Here is a 24,059-nt window from a genome sequence, read left to right as displayed (position 1 = left end):
GCTTGTCCAGTTGAATCCTGAAAATCTCCCTGCACACAGATTCCACCACCTCTCTCCAGGCAGCTCTTCCCAGTGCTTAACCCCCGTCTTGCGGAAGAAATGTTTACCTCCCTCCAGCCAGGATTTACCACCGCAGCTCATCCCTATTGCCTTTCACTGTGTGCCTTTGAGCAAACTCCAACCACATCTTCTTCATAACCTCCTTCATTGGCAGATTTAGTTGTCCCCGCCAAGCATTTTCTTCTTCAGGCTAAACATCCTAAGTTCCCTAAGTCTCATCACCTGTCATGAGTTCCACTCCCCTAATTACCCCTGTAGCCCTTTGGTGGACTCTCTCCAATTTCTATTTGCATACTCTATCCATCTTCCACATGGTCTACCATGCAGAACTTGGCACTTAAGTTCAGGCTTTAATTCTGGTAATGACATGTAAATTGATAGAAAGGATTGGCACCTCACCCATGTGTATGTATACGAACATGCCTGGAGTAGAAAATGGATTCTAAAATTCAAAAGAACAAGACTTTTGTTTTTCCTATTTACTAGCCTTGAAGATATGTGGGGAGGAAAAAAAAAAAAAAAAAAGAAAATGAGGAAGCCCTTAGAAAAACTATTCTATGTTCATGAAAATATTAGTAGCTTACATTTTAATATGCATTAATTAAACTTACAGGAATCCACATTCTGTATATTAGGTCCAAATAATGTATTTCAAATGTTTCTGTTCTTCACTAATAGCCTCAAATCTCAGAAATGCATGGGGCTTCTCTGTTTTAGATTAATTTCAAAGTAATTTTGAAATATTTCAGTTCCTGTAATGAATGGTATTGCTTCACCATGTTTCAGTGAAAAAATTAAAATCCCACTCAATGATTTGAAACCTCATTCATTTTCATCTGCTACCTGAGTGTTGTTCCTAAAACCATCATTATACTGCCTCCTTTTCAAAGACAGCATATTAGAGAACCCACTGAACACCGACACCTTACAACATTGCAGGGAGGTGTTTGTAAGAATTTCTCAGTGTATATTCCTATGTCCCATGATGCAAAGCACCAGAAGAGAGAGAGAGAAGAGCAATTATGCTAACTGCTTGTCAGCATTAAGATCTTGCACTCAGTATTGGTGAGTCATTACCCCTACAAACTGTCAGCCAGGCTGTATCGTGAGACAAATAATGTTATGAGAGGCTATTTTAAATATAGATCTTGAAATAAGGCTGCAACTTAATAGAGGTCAGAATAGTTTCATGTTTCTCTTTTATATACACTGAAAAGACAGAAAAGCTGTGTGAGAAACACCAAAGTGGGCACTGAAAATACTGTCTTTTACCCCAGGAGTTTAAAAGTGATTCTCACAATAAAGTACCCTAAGGGAATTAAAATCCAGAGTGTCCAGTGTTATCAAACACAGCCCTATGAAACCACAGTTCATAAAGGCGTGGTTCATAATACACACAAGTATCTACACATTACACCTGCAGGCAAACACACACCATATAGTGCAAGCTCAAGCCAAGCCTCAGTACGACTCCTATGTGATAAGTCACATGAAATTGTAAAGGCCCTGAGGGCACCGACTGGCCTTACCGGCCCGGACCAACCTCACCTGGGCCTCCATCCCCAGCCTCTGCCTATGGCCCCGGAGCCCCATTTCAGCTCAGCCCCGGCCTGAGCTGTGCTGTAGGAGCTGGCTGTGGACCCTACTGATCCTGGCCCCTGGGCTGACTTCCCGGCTTCACCTCGGACCTGCCTAGCTGGACCTGGCCCTGAGCTGTGGCTTGACCTCCTGGCTTTGCCTCAGACCTGCCTCATCGCCACAAACTTGGCTGCTGTTCTAGACTCTTGCTTAACCCTGGCTGCCCCCAACCGGGTCTGCCCAGCTCCCCCTGTGCTGTGGGACAGGGCCCTGGCTGGTGAGAACCCTGCCCTGCTGGGAGGTGTCATCACACATGGCTGCCCATCCCTTTGGGAGCAGCCAGCCTTTGCTGTGCCCTAACAGAAATACATGGTGGTGTGGGTACAATATGTCAAACTTGTACCTCAGTACATATATGCACACCCCTATTTCACCAGACACTAATGTATGCTGGTCTCACTTGAAAACAATGAATCCAGTGTTCCTCTTGAGTTCTTTGGCGTAACTGTTGAGTGGTAATTCAATACGCTTATCTATTGATACAATCAATATGGTGTTCTCAAAAAGGCTATTCAAAGGCACACAAAAAAGCAGCCCAACTGAAAAACAATAGTTGGCTACATTTGTATGAGCCTACTCTCAAACAAAATAAGAGGAAATCCAGGCAATAATTTGTAACATCAATTGTACAGCTTTCAAAAACAATTATAAAAGACATGATGTCCATGATCTGGAAAAATTTGCAAATTTGATCTGGAGCCCTAAGCCTTTAGAAGCACATCCAACGCTCTGCACTTGTATAAAAGTAGCTTGTGCTACTTCTCACTCAAGTAAATTAATTTTTTCTTGTTAAAGAGTTGTAGAATCAAGGGTCATGCTACAACCTTTCACAGGCTAATAAAAGCTTTGATCAAACTCAATGTTTTTTAAAATGCACCTGCTCCTACTGTTTCAGTGTATCTCAATCCTCTAAAAATAGTCATCCACGTGATTGACTTGTTCCCTGAATACTAACAATGTGGATGATGATCTGTATCTTCTTGGCAAAACAAGCCATATTAAAAGACAGACTAAAGTACATCCACTTCTGAAGTAAAGTTTGCAAACAAAGTATGTTAACCCGGGGGGGGGGGGGGCGGGGAGAAAAAACCAAAACACAACTTATCAAATTAATCCTTATTTACCTTTTCACATTTAAATATCTAGCATCCATAAGTGTGATAATAAGGAGGTGCACCTCCTTGCCTTTTTGGTTGGAAAAACTGTGACATGAGATAAAGGATATATTATAGGGCTGAGAGGATAAAGGCTAAAGAAATCTATATATGAAGATCTGATGAGCTAATGGTTCATCAGAGGTCAAAAAGATCATTAACATTCATAGAATATCTCACTTCCGTTTAATGAGACATTGATAAATCTCTTAATCCAGACCTGCAATACACTACTGAGAGCTCTGTAGATGTCTTAACTAATTTGATATATCTATTTCTATCAAAACACAAATACGACAACACATACTTATACAAGAAATTACGTACAATGTCTTTCATTATTCTATAACACCACCATAATTTATCAATGAAAGATGGCTGTTGCTGCTTTCCATCTTGCTGGGCTCCAGCATATAAGAAAAACAACTCCTACAAACCACAAAAAGGAAGCATCTGTCGCAGAATTCCAGCTATTTCTGCTTTGCTCCATTGTCAGGTTCTCAACCATTTCTGCAAGACCTTCAGAAGTGCCAGGAAACCAAAACTACTTACTTTTGCCTTTCCACAGAAATTAGTAGTGCTAAGCAAATAATACACACATACAGAAACCTCCAGCTAGCACTATGTCTGTTCTAACTACTGCCTACTACAAGCACCATCCTTACCCCTCTGACTTCACCTACTGACAGCGCTTCTGGCAGATACACCAATGCATTTCCTATGCCTGCAGGAAAAAGCGACCAATAGCAGAAACCTGGGGCCTTACTACTGTGCTCAAGACACTAAGAGCCCAGGTCTCTCCTGAATAAGGGAGACCTTGATGCCTGCTATGAATTATGCTGTTTGATTATGGTCTGCATACATGCTTCTGGCGGCTGAGGACTAAGCACAGGGAACAGTGTTAACCATCTTCTACAAAGTCACCATGAGCCTAGAAGTCATCACATCAGCCCCACATCACTGGAGACTGGCCAGTCTGGAGTGGTACTGCTCCCAGATACCTGGCATTGGTTGCTCTGCATTCACGAGTTGTCTCACTGGAACTAATTTGGAGATACTCTAGCCCATATTCTTAACAGATAGTAAAATGTGCATTGTGTACCATCAGTTACAAAACCTACTGATTCACTGCACACAGCTCACGGAGGCAGAGGTGGAAATGCAATAGTACCTTATGTACATTTTTCATCTAATCATCAAAGCCTGCCTTTACCGTAAAATGTTCTCCTTAAGACTACCTTAAATGTCTTGTAGCAACCTCAGCCAGTATGCAACCCAAGTGCCCAGCAGAATAAGGCTAGTCCTCTGAACACACACAACCTGTAAGTCCTGGTATGGACTCTCCATTTGCTTTTTCTGCAAAGAAAGTGTTGGTGACGGACCTTGAAAACCTTCATTTAAAATGCCTACAGGTATTTGTGAGACTGACATGACAGTTAAGGTCAGCTGGGACATACGAAGTCTGTGTCTGCACCTCTTGTGACAACAGAAATGTGATGGTGAAGGCTCTATTCTCTGACCCTTAACAGTTCACTGAAGTTTGAGTTTGATGACCTTCAAAGCAAAATACACCTATCTTCTTTACTACTTGATGATCTAATTTGTATTTCAAATTGTCTTAAATGAAGCACCTATCTGTCAGGATGATAGGCACTGTACAGAACTTGCAAAGAGAAAAAGAACTATATAAAGCAATCAGAGAAGCCTTTTATTCATCTGCTACAATAAATGACAGATAGTCTCATTATGCAATTCCCCTAGCTCCTCTTAACATACCTGACCCCTAGAACTGTATCACATGATTCATCACTATTGTAGTTTCAAGTATTTTTCAAAAACAGTGCAGTAGTATCTTCTCGCAGTGATTTTGCAGTATTGGTCTTGGGCATGAAGAACTGAAGATTCCCAAAGCACATATGTACCTCTCACAGCTCATTCAATGAGGTCAACAAAGACAGAGTGCAAACAGAATCTATATAGCATTTTCAACTTTATCATAAAATATTTTCACAAAATGAACAAAAGAAAACATGTATTTAATAACACAAATAATTATAATACCTTCTTATATTCAGATGGAAATTGTGCACAATGTTGTTCAAAAGATTTTCCATATTTTGTTGTTAACTTTAAGTAATTCATTAAGTGCTCTTGCATTAGCAAACTGGATTATACAGTGACGAATGTAGGGATAGTGTGAAAACAGCAAAACAGACCCAGACATGGCTGTGTCTTTACCTGTTGTCTCTTCTCAAATTCTAACTTGATACGGGATTTGATGCAGTTGCATGTATCCTGGTAAGTCTGCTGCAGCGCAAGTTCCATGAGGTGTTTGTGGTATGCTCCTGCCAAGTTTCCGCAGATAAAAATGATTACATTTGCCAATATCTAGAGGGTTAAAAGAAAAAAAAAAAAGTGACAGCAAATTTATATTAATAAACTAACAGAACATAATCCTAACCTGCAAAGAAAGATTGCTGCAGTTACGTATTTTGGTTTTGTTTGATTTCTAGCAAAGGTTCACCTTTCAAAAAGCCTTCACAATTAGTGGCAAAATCCCAAGCAATAGAACCCTTTTTAATTCAAGATTAAATAAGAATGATAATGAACAACATGTTTGCGTACTCAATGAGGTATATGTTTTCTGAAAAAGAAATTCAGCTCATGTGCTGCATCCACTGCTGAGTACTAATTAGATGGGATCATGATCTACTGATGTAAAACAACAGCTATGGCTCTTAATAACAACATCAGAAGCCACGTTATTGCCACGCTCTTTTGGCAAGACATTTTCTTTTGCAATGCCATATGATTAAGGGGTGAAAAGTTTCACCTATAGCAACAGCCTGACATGCATTTTACCTCAGTCTGACCCCCTACTATCTAGTCAGTCAGCTATAAATACTAACCTTGGTGACGGTAAGTAATGTTTAAGTAGAGAGATCTGACATCTCTCCACTAGAATATACTTTTCACTAGTGCCAAAACCCTGCATTTGCCTAAAACATGAAACTTAATCTATAAGGTTTAGGGTCAAACTTACAGCACCAGCTGCTCAGTGTACGCTACACCACATGAACATGAGAAATAAGTTCGCCTAAAGAGTCCAGTTTTATTTAGTAATTGTTTGGGACATTTCAGAGAATAGAGGAGAGAGGCAGGGCTTTGTGCTTGAACTTCGAAAAGGACAGAATACAGTGTGGCGCTGCTAGCACTTTCAACTGTCCCCAGTTTATTGCTGCAAAGAGAGACACATTTACCCATCCTAGCTCCCTCAGAGCAGAAGAAACACAGTAATGAAACTAATTTTTAATTCAATAAAAAAAGATAATATTAAAAGGGAACTGAAGCTGAGTTACAGCTACAATCCAGTTAGAGCAGGTCTCTCTATCTGTAAGGCCCTAGTGTATCATTTAGCCTGGATTACAAGAACCACATGATGTCATAGTACTCACGGACTGGAAGGGAGGGAGGAACAAAGGAGGCTAAAATTTCATTAATTCTCCACAGTTAATATAATCATAAAGTTTATAATAGATTTCCCCAATGATGATTCTTTGGTTAGTTTTGGTGTCCTTGTGTACCAGGCAATCTTTTGTGAATTGCTAGTAGTGAAAGAACCAGAGATGACAGAAAAAAAGACTGACAGTATGCTGCAGTGGTTCAGGGAAAAGAGATAAATTGTCCTATTAACAGAAATCTATCTCCTTGAGAAATATATTTTATTCATTAAAAAATACAAAGAGTTTTACTGCTCCTTTTATAAATGCGCACTTTAAAATGAGAGTTTTAAAGAAATGTTTTTATTTTCCTCACAAACTGTAACAACATTACAGACAATACCTGTTCCTCCATCTGTGACATGTCTGACATCTCACCTCTCATGCTTTCACGAAGCTAAAACTGGGAACTACGTGCCTTTGCCACAAAAATGATTGATGTTTTCAATCTGATAAAACTTTTATTTCTTTCCCTAAAACTTTAAGATCATGGCATTATAATGTTTCTAAAAGCAGCATTTGAGTTCTTAAAATTGTCTAATATACATAAATGTAAAAACAAGGAGAAAAATCTACATATATCACTTTCTCCAAAGAACCTCTGTTATGATGTAAAGCGACAAGAAATAGTTCAAATGAAACACTTCACAACAGCCAATAATTTAAAAAAAAAACCCCACAACAGAAGAGACGACAGTGTACACAAAAACATTTGAACTCAAAATACTTTTGTATTTCTTTGTAAATCACAACTGCTTGATTCTGCTTTGATGTCAGCAACGTCACAGTACTTTCAGCAGACACAGATTACTGAACAAAGATCTAGCATGACAGATTACAGTGCAGTGGTAGGGTGTTCCAACTGTCAATCATTGCTGGTTTTTGAAATGAAATTATGAAATGAGAACAAATGCCTGAAAATGAAGATTGCTGGTCACAGAAAATTCTCAGATATGCCGTGGGAAGGTTTAGTAACAAAATGAACGCTGAATTGAACTGAAATCAACAGTGTGCTGTCATAATCTCTATGTGGAGATTATTGTTGAAAAGCCACACACAAACACATGTGTTGTCCAGCTTCATGAAGTTGTAGACTACTTAAAGCAAAACTTCAGGAATATAACTAATCAAAATAAAAAAAAAAACAAAATAAAATACTGTGATGGGTAGATGGAGGAGTAAATTATGAGTATCATCTTCACAGCCATAGAAAAACCGATTACAGTTTTATGACTGAACTAGCTGAAGTGAGAAAAGAGATGGAAACAAGTGACTGACAGGCAAGGAAGCTAATTAACCAGGCTTTTCAGATTCTCAATGGGGTAATTCAGCCCACATGAAGCTCTGTGCTGGCTTCCAGTACCTGAATTAGGCTGTTCAAAGACAACTCGGATATCTCAGCCATTGCCATACTTAGTGTAGATGTCACCTGTAAGTATGTAAGTGAATACATAGATAAAAACTGAGTTTGAAACATCATTAATTCTGTTGGCTAGCACGGAGTTCATTCAGAAACATGTCACTAGGGCACTAACTTAGAAAAAGATTCCAAGAAATGGATGAACTGTTTTCTAACTCAGACCAACAGAATTTTTTGCCTGTATGTAGTCTGGCTTGAGTGAATATTTCTCTATTTGTCACTGAAGAGTTATTGAATGAAATACATATTGTCAATAGACTGTTCAATGGAAACTGCAATTAACATTATTAAACAAAATAAATTACATATATACTTTGGAATATGTTTCTTCTCTTAAGTCTTGTGTTCTCTTCTGAACTGCAGTCCGGTTTCAACACATGAGATGAAGATGAGCTCCATCCCAGGTTTGCTCTAAAGTCTCATAGACATTGTCCCAGAAGGAACAGGTTCAAAGTTTTCCTTAGTCCAAAAAACTTAAGTGAGCTTCCCACTTCCTAAGCAGGTACTCTAATCAGTATGCAATTGTACAAAAAGTTCAAGCACCTGCTCTAAGACACAATGCTGTGAATTCTACCTGTACGGAAGCACTTGGAATAAAAACCTGAGTCAGACCAGTCTTCTACCTTGTCATTTCTCTAGGCTAGGACTCTGCAGCTCTTTCTCTTTTTTTTTTTTTTTTCCCCCTCCTCAACCCTCACTCTCCTCCAGATGAACGTTGGATAAGATAAGATGTGGTGGAACTTCTGGTAAGAAACCGTGTATCTTGTTGTGAGAGCTCTGACCAACAGTGCAGCTAAAACTGTAGCCAAGAACCTCTATAAAGGAATTAAGGGGCACTTGAATAGATGGCACAGCACGGTTAGGGCTTCTGCCAAGAAGGACAAGCCCGAGCTGTTGAAAAGGGTGTTACCAATGATGGTAACTCAACAGAAGAAAAAGACCAGGCTGACCTCAAAGACAGTGTTGCATGAACTTAGTTCATCTCCTTTACAAACAGACACTGTATAAGAAAAACCAACCCAACAATATATACAAACGCTAGTAAGCTCCCACTCAATTCACCATATGGGAACACTGAGTCACACAGCAGAAGTTCTAATCTCTGCACAGTCTGTGGAGAGGCAAGTTCATCTCCTGGGCCATCTGCACGCCTTTAGATACATCCATTAAGTGTACACTGTGGTGAAGCTTCTGCTTAATCAATGAATAAATTCAATGTCTACAGAAGGTGATCTAAATATGAGTCACAAATTAATGCAAGGAACACCAACATACCACCGTGAAGTATCTCTAGGTACTCCAAGTACCAGCTTGTACCTCCAATCACTTCAGGAACATTATCATGCCTGATCTCTCTTCCATCTCTTTTGACCTGCACTTCCAGGCAACGTGGCATTTTCTAAATAGTATTTTTACATTCAAGCACATGTATTTTTCAGTATCAGTGAATATAAAGTAATCTGATGTCTAGTGCTTAACTATCAAAATAGACCGTATTTAAAGGTGAATGAAGACAAAGTGCTATGACTAATTTCTCAAGAGAGTACTAAAGTTCACAGAGTTGCTCAAAAACAACGTAGTGCATTATATAGAATTTCAACTGATGAAAGCTGCCTACAAAGGTATATGTACACAAGGAAGTACTATGCTGTAGAAAAAGAAAAGAATTATAATATAGGCTGCTGATTCTGAACTGAAGCATAAATAATTTGTTAAATATCTTAGTAACTGCTGTTCAAATACTGAATATAAAAGCGTTCTCTACAGAATTTCCCTACGTGGAAAGTCTCCAGTTTATGAGTTATTTTGTCGCATTTCTTTCATCTTAGATATTGTACAGATCTTTCCTGCAATTCTTGCATGAACATAATTTTTACCAAAAAAACCCACAACACAAACAATTAATAAATTTTTTAACAGTTAGATTCCACTTTTCTTCTGGATAACAAAGCTGAGGAAATGGAAGCTGAGGGGTGAGCAAGAAAGGTTATAATTTATAATGTCTGCATGGAAATTAATGGGAGAAAAAAGAATTCTTGTGTCACTGCCAAGGCGCAAATTCTTTAGCTCTGCAAAGATGAATTGTCTCTCTCTCCCCATTTGATCTTTCATTTAATGGTTTGCGGTGTGACTAGCCAAGCTAGGGAACAAGTCTACACTTTTGGAACCTGTACAGTTTTAGACTCAGACAAAATTGAGCTAGAAAGAACAACACTGGGTAGAAGCTGAAAAGCGGCATTTAAAAAGAAAATGCTTAGTTGCCATATAAATTAGTCATTCACATGGTCACCATGTACTATGCCAAATACTGTTATTTTAAGTATATGTATTCAGAAGGTTCTCCAGCTATTCCATGCAACAGTCTTGCCCGTGGAGCTCTGGACAGTCATATGATGTTGACTTTTTTCTTTCACATTTCCAGACCTAAGGAGGTCCAAAGTCAGGAGTTCCAACATTTTAATCCATTTCAGTGCCAGCAGTATCTATAGCTATGTGACAGATCACAAGAAGCATGACATAACTCAAAACAGAAGATGGTTTGCCCATATGGCAACCACTGTTTCAAAAACAAGCAGTTTGGAGGGTAGCAAAATTAATGAAGTCTGGATTCCTATGGATTTGTACCCTTTTGTGCATTTATTTCCTTATTTATACAATATTTGCAACTCCTCAGACAGGCCAAAGATTGTTACAGCTGGCCTAAAACTAGCGATCAGGTGGTGCCTGGTCCACCAGCTGCTGTCACACAGCGTAACAACTGGCCTTTTCCTATATTTGTCTTAGTGAAATCACTCAGTTGGGGTCTCTATCATGAAAGCACCTGTCTTTCATAAAGGAACATAGCAATCTTTTAGATTTCTATTTCTGTTTCAGAGCTGATGGCAAAAGTTCATGAATTACAGCTATTTGGGTACAGAACATGACAGGTTGAAGGACAGACAGAACACAGGCAACTTCCTCCAGAATGTAGTGTAAAAATCAATTTCTTTAATGACTGCAACATTATATTTAATAATCTGGAAGATAAAAGGTATTTAAATCCTTAAATACTTGAAGGCCACAATAAGAACACACTTGTAGATTAAGGGAAGAAACAGGAAGCTCCACTATCCTCAGACCCTTTGCCTGTATGATGGAGAATCTCAAATGTTTTTCAGAAAGTTAAGTAGAAAAACAAATAGCAATTTTGCAAGAAACAACCCAATTAAAAAAAGAAAACACACAAAAAAATCTCAAACAATCTAAAATTTCCCAAAATAACCAAGAATCAACAAAAAAATAAGGAGTTTGAATTACTCCTTATTCCAGACATCAGCAAACTGCTCCGTATTTTCAATGCTAAAATAAACTTGGTAAAAAGTCCCTTTGTGGAAGGGGACTTAATGTCATTTTACAATCCAGGAAGTTGTGATGCTGTCTTCTAATCTGTATGTGTAATTCTCTTTGTAGCTTTTGCAATTAGAGCATTGTGGACGCCAGCAGGATATTCCTTTTGTTATTTGATATGTTATTTGATGTGATTTTCTTTTTATCATTATTACAGACTGAGGTTTCTCATAGCTCTAGGCTATTCTGTGGAATGACTGGATTTATTTTATTCAGCTCTGTGTAGGCACAGAGCCTATCTATATGCCAGTGTAGATGAAAAGAGATCATAAACTGTAAGCTCTTGAATCAAAACCAGGAAAAATACACTAGAAACAAGAATCAGAGTTATAGTCCCTTTAGATCACTTCTCTGTAATACACATAATCAATATCATTGACTCTAATTAATGACTCTTCATATTTTGAATCTAAAATATTTTTTTGCCAGAGGGGAACTCGTAGTCTCTCGTACTCGAAGGAACCAGCTGGCCACTGCGTTCCCCTTCCTGCCTGCAGAGAGGGCTTTCTGTGTTTACATGCGCCTTTGGCACCATTTTATTTCTTTTCTACTAAAACTCCTCAAACACATTTGAATATACAATTAAGTGAAACAAACAAACAAAACTCAAAAATTCAAACCTATTTGATATATTTAGGTAAAACTAATAGTAACTGGGTTTGGCTTGAATTTTTGAAGTACAATTTGTAAACAACTGATACTCCCATCCATCTTAAAAACTAAAATATTATCCCAAAAAGACTTAGATTCATTTTTAGGTCCTGGATATGATGTAGGAATGAGTACTAGCGTGCTAGACATTTAATACCATAAAATTTAAACAGTTTAATTTAAAAAAAAATAAATCAATCTTTGATATACTACAGAAATAGTCCCCTGTCTGATTTTTGAGATACCCTCAGTCTTTTCCAAGAAGTTAATATGCTTCACCCTTTTTTTTAACAAAAAAAAAAAAGATTAAAATCTGTAATATATTTGTATTTACTTACAGGACCAGCAATACTCTGCCAAGTTAAACTTACTTTCCCTCCGCAGAAGTATTACTAGGCTTTCTCTCTTATACTGTCTACCTGTCTTCATGAAGTTTATTTCATAGTATTCTCTAACAGCCTTCACAAAACTTCTGCATATATTATATATTACTAAACACCTCCCCTTCTGGCAAGTTTTACAGAAATTAATACAGAAATACCAGGAGAAGGCAGGACAAACAGATAAATGAACTGATAATCACATATGATATATGCTGTTTATTAACATACTAACTTCTGGCATGCCTAACTGGAAATGAGATTACCCTCAAAACCATAACGATGATTTCAGCTTTCTTCCCCAATCACTGTAGTTCATATCGTGTGTAACTGCACAGCATATTACACGTGGTACATATTCTCAGTTATCAATATATAACAAAATTTAAATCAATGGATAGTTTGGTATTACAAGAATAAATTACAGTAAGAACATAAACTCAATGTAATTTTTCTATTGCATTGTAAACTGTTGGCCATTAATACATTTTTAATCTAATTGATAGACAACAGTAACTAAACATTTCAAAATAGTATTTTTTATGATCTCTAACTAAACAAAATTATGATTTATATAAGAATGTTTTGCTTATTTCTCTATTGGTATTCATAATGAACTGGATAAGGTTTTTAATAGGAAATATTCCTCAAGTATCTTTTCTGCTTGCCTGATGACTATGACAAACTTTTATCAGGTTCATTTTTCATAATTTGGCAGCCTGTGCTAGGGAACAGTGGTCTTTGGCTATGTGCTTCATAAAGAATGATATCGAACAGAAGAGAGAATAACGATGGTGGTGTACAACCAAGGAAAGTGATAACCTACAAAATTGGATTAAACTGATTCCAGAATGCCCTCAGAGACATGTTTTTAATGATGACACTCTCATATGTGTTTGTAATGTTTTTTTAAGACCTTGGATACTTCTGAACTATATTGGGGTCTCCAATCAGCATTTGGATTAATTCTTAAATTGGAAGGCCTCTAACAGGAAAATTTAGTCTCAGGAAACCTTAAAGTTCAGTTTTCTGGTGTCAGGCAAATGCTATCAAGAGTCAGCAAGTTGGGAAAAAGAAAGTACTTAATTTGGTTTACATTCAGGAAGGAATGAAGTAAATATTAAAACCTCTTCATGCTGCTGCTGCCAACTCATTCCATCTTTACACAAAATATGCCATTTTCTCTCCGTCATGCCTCAAAACTGCCAAGATGTCATTAGTCAGATCAGGTTTTCTATTCCAAAGCCGTAGTGTGAAGCCCACTGGACACCCTGAACCAGTTTTTTCTAAATCACATGGCTTGTGGGGATATAGTCTAACTAACACTTCAAAAGTTAGCACAGTACCTCACATTCATACCAGTACTAGTGACAATCTCTACACAGCAGCATGTGGTTATAAATTATAGACACCTAAAATACTACACAGCATTATCAAGAATAGGCTATTACTCTTAAACTAGCTGAGAGCAATGATTAAACAAATGGAGGTACTTGTCCAGGGAAGAGATGTTTTCCATACTGCCACACTTACTCTGTTCTTTAAGCCTGAATGTAAGAACCTACCATTCACTCCCACTTTCTGTAACTTGTCTTTTAAAGAACTATTTACCCATGCACGGATCTTCCCTCCCATCTACTCAGTTCACCGAAAAGCAAGGCAAGGACTTGAAAAGGCAGGGCAAAAGACTCTTTCAAAGGCCTTTTGGAAATCCAGGTAGAGACATCAATTAAATCAGCCTCATCCAAGTGTTTATTGATGCCTTCAGACAACTTCAACACATTTTTAAGGGAAGACTTCCCATTACTTCTTTCAAAATAAAATGCATTTAATCCATTCTCTATTCTTACAGCCTCAGTTGTTGCCTCATGAAGACATTGAGTTTACAGACCTACAGTTTCCCTGACCCTTTCTAGAACCTTTTTTTAAAGTTTATTTTCACATTTGCTACCTTATGGTCTTCAGGAACCAAGGTCTCTTTTAGACCAGTGTATGTGTGCCCTCCTTCCCCCCATTCCTCTGAGAAGGCTTTTAATGTGGAAATTTCCTCAGTTTCTTCTTCACTGAACAGAGATACAGAAATTGTTTCGCTGCAATGGCCTTGTCCTCCCTGAATGTATTTATAACCTGGATGTCAAATGGCCTTACAGGCTCTCTGAAAGGCCTTTTGTTACTCAACTGCTGAAAGAACGATTGAGCACACAAGGAAGGAGAGATTGCTTTAGTTCACTGCCATAGCTCAAGATGGCATCTAATATAAATTACATACTTTCAGATATATGTTCTTCAAACTCCTGATTTGTGTAACTGCATACAAAGGCATTTTACAACACTTAAAAAACCATTTGCACAGATAAAACGTCTTCACTTTGGATCATTAACTTTAGTAGAGCAAATAGATTCAAAAATTGCTGACAAAGCATGTCAGATCACCACTAATTAGCACAATGACTTTTTCTAGCAGTAAAAATTGCAGCTACAACAGGCACAAGACATAAGGTGAACTGAGTTAGCTCCATAAGCTTTTTTATAGTTAGACTACTTTGCATCTAAGGTAAATGTTATTTTAACTGAATAACAACAATTTAAAACTGTTTATGATTATGTAATATTTAAAGTAAAAAATATAATTTCCATATTATCATTTTCTGACAGAGTTTGAAATATCTTTATTGCTCATATTTTAAGTTCCTCTTTCCCGGGTTCAAAATGTTCTCTGGAGGTTTTGCTTTATGTTTGAATCTACAAATTCTGTGCATCATATAAGAAACAATTTTAGTCTGTGAATGCATGGAGGGAAAGTTAAATTCTGGCAGCAAACATGACAGTCTTCCTTTCTACAGAATGTACTTTAAAAATTAAATGGGTTTAGTACTGTGAACAAGTCCACTAAACTGGCAATAATGCCATTTCCATGATAACCTTGTCTATTATTAACTACAGCTCTGCCTTATCAGCAGATTTTGCATTTAACACATTTCTTACAGATTGGTTTATAGTTTGTATACTACATTTCTACATATTTTGGCAAAGACAAGCTGTGAGTGGATTACTGAAATACATCATGGTATTTGCAAAAACTGACAGGCCTCCTACATACAATGAGAGGTTACCAGTAATATAAAGGAAAGAATATTCCAGTTTCCAGATGACTGCAGCCATATTGTTGTTATATTTATTAATTTCTGACTTTGTTCCAAACTTTGACTGAAATCATATTGGAACACTATGGATAAAGTAGAAATAGTTACATGAAGATACAGTCTCTTTTTATGAATGCTGATGTACCCGTACCAACAAAAAATAAAGAAAGAACTTCCCTTCTCTAATGTTTTTCATCTCTCATCTGTATTTATAAAAGATGCTTATTTGGAACCTAGCATGTTCTAAGCTAACGGAAAATTACACCATAGGTGCTCCTAAGCAGCAATATTAACAATATAGAAAGTGTATTTGACTCGTGAGGGTTTTTACTCAATAGATTGACTACAGTTTTTATTCTCCACAAGAAATATAATCCCATACAAAGAGAAAATTCCTACTTAAAACCTACCAGTTTCAGTTGCTAATACAAATTACCTTTTATAGCAAAGTAAGTTTCACCCTGCCACATACCTTTTAATAGTTGTCCTGGTGTGGCTGGGACAGAATCCCACCCCAGCCGTGCCAGGCAGGCCATTAGCAGTTCCAAGTCAGGCAGGGCAGCTGACCTGAGTGAGCTACAGGGGTAGCCCATCCCATCATGGCATGGGCGTTATAAAGGGGGAAGGTTTGCTGAGGAGGAAGAGTGCTCCTGTGGGGTTCCTGCTGAGGTTCTTCCTCTGGCTTCTCCTGAGGACTGCTCTCTGGTCAATTATAAGGACTGGATATTCATTTGGCTGAGTATTACTGTGTATATCTCTGTTGGTATTGGTGGTGTTTCCTTAAATCTGTTTCACTTTTACCCATGAGTCTGCTCTTCTTTTTCCTAATTCCCCTCCCTGGCTGATGAGGGGTTGTTGGGTGATAGTGACTGTTATAATTTAGCCTTGGGTACAGGCTAAATGTGGACAATAGTACAGCCTGCCACTAGAAAGATCTGACAATACATCATTAAGATATAAAATAATACTATGTTAAAAAAGACCTGGAGAAGTATCTCTCACATGCCACCCCTTCTCAGTCAGAGAATGATGCTGGAGCATCCATACTGCAAAGTAACATGCTATCTCAGTGAAGCAGTTCTCAGCACCAAATACCATGGCAGGTTTAGTTTGCTTTTCAGTTAATGTACGTCAATCTTTTAAACGCAGTTTCATAAATCTGTGAATCTACATACATATTAAGTTAACTTTTCCTTCCCTATTTTCCTCACTTAACACTTATCTCAGATGAATTTAAGTGTATGGACACTAGCCATGGTCACCGCTGGGGCTGGGGAACAGTCCCTGCTCTGTTTTACTCACCAGTTAAACATATTCACAGAAGTGTTTCTTAGCTTTCTACAACAGGCACTCATTATCTCTACTTTGAATATCCCAAGCTGATCAGCCAAATCAACTACCTTGCCATTTACCACCTTCTGCGAAGAAAGGTTTTCAACTTACTCTCCTCTTTAAAGAAGTGACAAAATCACAGGTAGGAGCCAGAAGTTATCCAATGGCTTTAAAAAACCCACAAGAACTGACTCCTTTCCTTCCCCACTCCCATTGCTTGTTAGACATTTCTACAAGCTGTGGGATGCTGAAGAACAACACAGGCTAATGTAACCTCTTCTTCTATCTCTCCCAAATTTATTCCAGCATTAGCTTATCGCTCTCCACAGAACTTCTCTCGAAGCAACTTTCTGAGACAGCCTGCCTTTGTTTCTTTAAACACAGCTTAGATGTCCATGCACAAAGTTGAAGAACTTAGTATTGGCATACCGGTGTCCCAGGAGGCCAGTATCATGGCTAATTCAGTGCACTGTGTGTTGCCAGATCTTAACAAAAACTGACATGCTTTCTGCCTTTTTTTTTCTAGCCATAGATCTGATTAAGATGTTCCAAGATTGCCTCAAGAATCCAAACACAGGCTTTGTGGCAAATAGCTATGGACACTGCAACAGGAGACTTCAAAATAACCATGCAGCATTTATGAGGTAAACTCCAGTCTCTGAGTGGTCACTTAGAAGGGCAACACCAGTAGGTCTGGCTTTTGCAAGAGCATAAAGACCAGTTTGGCCTCTGCTATCAGGACCTCTTGAAGCAAAAGCATAAGAAAAAATATGGTCAGCAGCTCACAGGAGAGCTCTTTAGATGCTGGCCCCAAGTCAGCATGAGGGGAGCCTCATGTAAGGGTCACACAACAGGACAGGTAAAAGACAACCCAACATTTCATTGCTTAAAATGCCAAAAAGAGACAAAATGAGTAATGGCTTAAAGTGCTGGAAGAGGATCACAATGAGTAAGGAACTTTGCTTCCTCTGGTTAAGGCTTAAAAATTCCTGCTTTGGGCTTTGTTAGTACTCCTTAACTCGGTCACTTTGTTTAAACTTTTTAGTTGGTTGCTCCAGGGTTTCTTTGGGTTGCTACTGCATACATTCAAAATTGTGACTTTCTTTTGCCTTCCTACAGATTTCTTCATCATCCTCCATCTCCACTTGTCCATTTCTCTAGTAGAAGAAAGATACCCGAGTTTGCACTGTGCAGGTAGCATAGGTAGTGTCCACAAAGGCAACACAAAAGTGGACAGTGAATTGCTTCAAAGTGGTACTTTACAAGGCATTCCAGTAAAAGCAAGCAGCAGCAAGAGCTATTATAGACAGCTAGCTGGGCATCACTGAGAGAAATCTGAGGCTGAATCAGTCCTGGAATCTTGAATCAGTGCTAACAGAGGCACAAGTTGTGCATAAGGCAAACGGAGACCTGGATGTGAAGTAAAATACCAATGCATATAAAAGATGTTTATGCTTGACAGAAAATAAGTATTTGTTACTCTTGTTCTGCTCCTGTTCTGAAAGAATGTCCATCAAAACTACTTCATAGGCTGACAAAGAAAACAGTTGTATGCCTTTTTCTTTTTTATTTTTTGGTTGTTTATGGATTGCCAACATTGTCTGTGTGGCTGAGGGCAGATGTATCTCCACTGCAGATACAAACATGTATATATGTTTCTATAGTTAGCACTGTGCTAAACATACTGCCAAATAATAGAAAAATGTTTGCAGAAAACAGACTAAGGCAGTGCAAACCAACTGTAGAAGCACTGCTACAAAGCCCCAGAGATTATTTCCTGGGAAAAGTATTTTTTTCCTCCAACAAAATCTCAACATTCTTTCTTTCATCCCATTCTTGTTTGGGAAGCTACAGCCTCTCAGATAATATTAAAATGGTTTTTTTAGTGTCTGACTTTATCCTAAAAAGAGAGGGTATTAACATTGAGGTGCTCTCTTTGTTAGCAAGAGTTTACTACAGAAAAGGAGTTTCATTAGTTCTGAAACTGGAGAAGCATTTTGAGCCAATGTCTTATAACACCACCACAAAAATCAGCGATATTATATTAGAGATGAATGTGGTTCTCTCTTGTTAAAAAACTGGTGTTTTTTTCAAAAAGCAATCTGCCACTTCCACGTCAAAAATTGTCTTTTGATTTATATTCTCTCCACATTTGCACACCACACAATCCAGATCAACAGATTTTTCTTTGCCTTTTCTAAATCAGAATGCCTGGAGATGATCTCAGATGCAAAAGATCCAGCACACTATTTTCTCATTAGGTTGTTAGAGACCTCAGTAGACCTCCAGTTGAAGGTCCAATTCAAGGACATGATGGGATGCAAGCACAAGAGCTGAGAGCTTGCAATTATCACTGCAAGGCCACGCTCCATTATCTTTGAAAGCTCATGGTGATCGGGGGAGGTTCTTGAGATCTGGAAGAAAGCAAATATATATCACCCCTGTCTTCAAGGAAGATAACTTCACCTTGATCCCTGGGAAGGTGATAGTACAAATCCTCCTAGAAGCCATTTCCAACCCTATGAAGGACAAGAAGGTGACTGGGATTAGCCAGCACGGAGTTATGAAGGGAAAATCCACTTGAACAACTTGACAGTCTTATGTCATGACATGACTGGCTTTGTAGATGAGGAGAGGGTGGTGGATATGCCAAGGCCTTGAGCACACTCATAAACCCAAACAGCCCTTACAAGCCTCACCTAGGGCTTCCATCTACATCCACAGGCCCAGGAGGTCTATTTAAGCATAGCCTAGGGCCTTTAGTTCCTGCCTGAGCTGTGCTGCAGGAATGCTGGTCGCCAGTTAAGCTATGTCCAACCACAGCCACCCTTGATCTGGACCTCAACCTGTGGACTGACTTGACCTCAGTCCCTGCCTTGTCACTATGGCTGTGCCCAGCAATTGCTGGACGTAATCCTGACCTATGGCTTGACTTTCTGGCTTGACCTTGCACCCGTCTCCTCACCGTGATTTTGCCTTATGACTGTGACTCCTGGTTGAACACGGTTACTATCTCTGGGCTTGCCTTGCTCAGGTGCTGCGGGGCGGATCTGGGCACCAATGAAGCCTTGGTCCTGCTGCCTTGTCCCTTATCTGTTCCCTTTCAAAGAGGCCTTCCTGAGCCCTCAGCCGAGCACCATGGAGCTTCTGAAGAAAGTCATGAGCCAGCATGACAAGGACAAAATATTTTGATTATCCATAAGAAAAAGAGATGGTATGATCTTTAAATGGGAATTTTCAGAGTTGCAGCTTCTTCTTGCACCATTTTATACCAAGACTCAGACACAGTGTTGCACTGGCAGTATAACCACTTCACATGTCACTCTGAAAAGAAATGCAACTTACTTCATTCCATTTTCGTTAAAAGAATATGATTCACCTAAGAATTTCACTTCATTGCCTTTAAGATTTTCAAGTAATTTTATTGGATTCAGTATGGAAAACATAATCAGTGCTTTATAAGCAATGACAGGGAAGAGTGAATTTGTAAGATATATTTCTATTTGCTACACATTAAAATAGTACACGAAGTCAGGAACAGGACATAATGTGAACAGTATCTATTCAGTTCCTATGGCATAGATGTATCAGCAGGAACATTCTGGCCAATTAACACACCAAGTTTCATCCATGTTCCACACAAGTGTCTTTTATTTACTGTATAAATGTGCATTGAAGCATTAATAGTTTTTAAAAACACAATTTCCAGTTACTGTAATTATACACCAGGAGCATTTCACATGGATTAATGCTTAAGAGCTGCCTCTATATCATAATTTCTAGAATTCACCAATGTCCCCAGACATGGGCTTCAATCATTGCTTTCATATCTGCTTTGATGAATAACAAGTTATACCTGTGCATCAACTTGTACAATAAATTACTGTACTAAAATATAAGCATAAATATTAGCTTCAGGATATGTTAGCAAAATATAGTTTCATTACATACCCATATATTAGTAAAAATCCAGACATTTATAAACTGTCACATGAAGTACTACTACATATAAGCTCATCTTCTATACTGCACAGATGATGCAACCTCAGTAAACTGGAGTTTTGACTAGCACCAGTACTATCTACTAGTAAAGGTGACTTTTGTACCTTCAGACTTGTTTCCTAGGAAGGTGAAATTACAAAATACACTGAAACTTTTTTTTTTAAAAAAAGTGACATCAAATGACTAATACAGTCATCAAATCTCTCACTAATTTCCATGTAACTGCAGTATCTTATGATATGTTTGCAAACAACAGAGATAATGTTACTACATATAAAAATATATTTAGACATTATAAATGCTACATTTAGTTTGGGAAAACAAATAACCTATTTAAAATCAGAAAAGATAAAATTCTAAAATTACCAAAAAATAATATACCTATCTAATCCTAAATATTTTTTCATGATTGAACAGTTAATACTGCTGTGAAGAAACCCTAAAATCCTAAGAAGCAAATTACATATAAAGTACTCATTTATGAATAATGGTTGTTTCTTCTTAATCAAAACACATCCCCCTTCAAAAGCATTATTTTATTAGTTTGGTAAAAGCTTGAACAAAACATCATTTTAGCAAACAATGAGCTGTGCTGCTATATACTAAAAGACAGAAACTACAAATTAGTTGCACAGCCTGCAATTAATGAGCACGACTGATAGCTGAGAGACACTGGTGTGTTACAAATTGTACTACATATCCTTTAGAGGTGGAGCTGTGTGGCAAATGGCTTACCACAAAACTGCAAGACCAAAACCCAAAGTTTAAAGCCTTATAAAATAAACTTCTTTAACCAAGGACATAGAATTCAACAGTAAAGCAGTGGTCATTTATCACTGCCAGCACACTACAGCATTAAGCATCCTAGCAACCCTACCCAAATTATATCACATGCTCCAGTGCAGGTAACTCTCAATCCTATTACCACTCCCCTCCCCTTAATTCTCCTCTCAGATGTCCTTTGGGATGTCACAGAGAACATGCTGGGATGCCCTTATCCTCTCTGGGACATAGCTGCAGCTGTACACCGTGGTCAGCCACTTTTGTTTGGAGGTAATGTAGTTTGAGGTGTACAAAACACTGCCTTACAGAAGAGTTACTGAAGGATCATGAGTATAGATTAGCCTGAATCCCACTACTGCCACACTGGAAACTACCCAGGCTGGGAAGTGTTTTATGTAGCTGGTAGCAGTCAACCAAATATTCCACTGTGTAAAAGCACAACCACACCTTGAGCAGCACACACAATAGTGGTCTACTCCTCTCAAAAGGGGCAGAACAAGAAAAAAGACATAAAGAGAAGAGCCATGAGGAATACGTTTCAGCTTGGAAAAGGGACAATACTGTGGGAGCATTATGAAGACTGACATGCTCCTCGATGGACAGAGCACAGAGTGCGCAGGGATTGACTGTTGACAGTAAAATATCTAGAGGACATCAACGAAACAGGCATATAGGCCAGACAAAATGTGCATTTCCTTGGCATGTGATGCAGAGGAAGCTGAAGTTTTTATTAACCTTAAGTCAACTGGAAAACCTAGCAAAGAATAATTGATCAACTTCTATTAGATACAAAGATACTACAGATCACCTAGGAATCGCTGGGAACTGGGGGACTAGGCTTGGAAATGATTAGAATATTTTTACTTTGTTGGTTAATGTTTATTTTTTCCCTAGTCATTCCACCACTATGCTGGTGACAGGACAGCTAGACAGAGCTTTGCTCAGGCTTAGTAAAGCTGCTTTTCCTGGTCCTTATCTTCTCCCAACCAGTATGGTTGGTCACCAGGCTGCTCTTCAGCTGCAGCAAGCTCCACAGCAAGGATGCAGGGTACCTCACCCAACTGCCTATAGGCTGATGGCACCCTGCAGCACCTTAGACCAAAGGACTATAGATACAACCTCACACGCACATGTAAGTGCAGTAACAGTGAGGACATAATAATGCACCATGCCAGGCTAATGAAAATGTACAGCTCCCATGTATCGGCCAATTTCTACAGAAGCAGAGCTGGGCAAATGGCACTCTTTCAGGTTTGTGCCACACACTGCTCTCACTGATGGACAGCAAAACTGTGCTGAGCAACAAGAGAAATTCAATACTGGCCTCTGTATTTTTACTTCTCTTACCCACCGAAAGCAGCGATCTGACAGAACAGGTGCAGGGGTTCTGCATCAGGTATGTTATCAGTGTACCAGGCTCAAATGCTACAAACTTAAACGCTTTACCCTTGGAATTTCCTGTATTTAAAAATCAAAGGGATCTTTTATAGAGTATGCAAATTACTACAAAAGACTACAAAATTACTTTTGTCCTGAAAACTCATAATCTTTACAGTGTTTATCTCCAGAATTGTTGTCTTCTAAATGGAGGTAGGACTGAGGTAGCAAAACTGTATTTGAAATTTATGTAGACACCATGTAGTCACTTCTCCCATGCAGGTCACTTCAACTTTGTGTTGCCTTCCCACCCTACAAAAATAACTGTAAGACTTTGGAAAGCAAGCCTGGAGTAAAATTGTCTTCATTTACACATAGTATCAAAGCTGCACTGCTACTAAATGAAATAACTTTTTTGTTTTGCCTTTTTTACAGATAATCCAGGCATCTAATGCGTAAAAATAAAGGATGTCAGCTATGTTTTAAAGGGAGCTACTATACTAGCTGGGTTCCAAGAGCAGTTTTAGCTGCAGATTATAGGCAGGGAAATTACACTATCTGGTGTTTATGATGGGCACACACCTATTAAATATCAGAAGAGAGGGGGCCAAACATTGGTCTGTTCAGATTCTAAAAATAACTAGTCAAACCCAGGTGAAAAAGACAGTAAATTCCTTTTCAAATACTGTAAGTTCTACTAGCACTTTTTCAACATTTCTCGCTAGTGAACAATTGCTATATGTGTTTGTTAAACGATTAAATGAATGGCGCTTAAAATAAGATTTTTTTTTCTAAAACAAATGCCACAATAATCAAAGAATAATCAAACAAAGAGTTTATCAGGAATTTAAAGTACTAATAAATAAAAACAGAGTTAGAACAGTTCATTAATGTATTTAATGACTATGCATTAAAAGCAAATTAGAACTGATTCTAAAAGCATCTCAAAAAAGACTGAGCTGGGTTTAATGAACTTCTATTCAGCAGTCTACTCTTTCATAAGTTCTTCGTATGTTTGCCTGCTATTTTATATTGTAGGCGATATTAATCTGATATTTAAATGATCCTCTATGCTCTTTCAACATTAATTTAACATTTCAGGAGCAGATCCTCCAGAAGGCTCCGCTATGGCACATGGAAAATGTGGAGGTGATTGGTGGCAACCAGCATGGCTTCACCAAGGGAAAATCCTGCCTGACAAATCTAGTGGCCTTTTATGATGAAGTTACAGC

At 38.3% G+C, this 24,059-nt stretch overlaps 1 protein-coding gene across 1 annotated transcript in view; it reads right to left on the bottom strand.

The window, feature by feature from the left end:
• ADCY2 (adenylate cyclase 2) overlaps positions 1-24,059 on the bottom strand; it is a 225,914-nt gene that overhangs the window by 113,355 nt on the left and 88,500 nt on the right. Inside the window, exon 4 of the mRNA XM_086468986.1 lies at positions 5,091-5,240. Coding sequence (XP_086325112.1) covers positions 5,091-5,240 — 150 coding nt within the window. The remainder of the gene's footprint in view (positions 1-5,090; positions 5,241-24,059) is intronic.

Source organism: Leptosomus discolor, chromosome 8 (genome assembly GCF_034619465.1).
Source record: "Leptosomus discolor isolate bLepDis1 chromosome 8, bLepDis1.hap2, whole genome shotgun sequence".
In the NCBI taxonomy this organism is placed as follows: Eukaryota; Metazoa; Chordata; class Aves; order Leptosomiformes; family Leptosomidae; genus Leptosomus; species Leptosomus discolor.
Note: the sequence above shows the minus strand (reverse complement) of the source record. Positions and strands in the feature narration are given on the sequence as shown.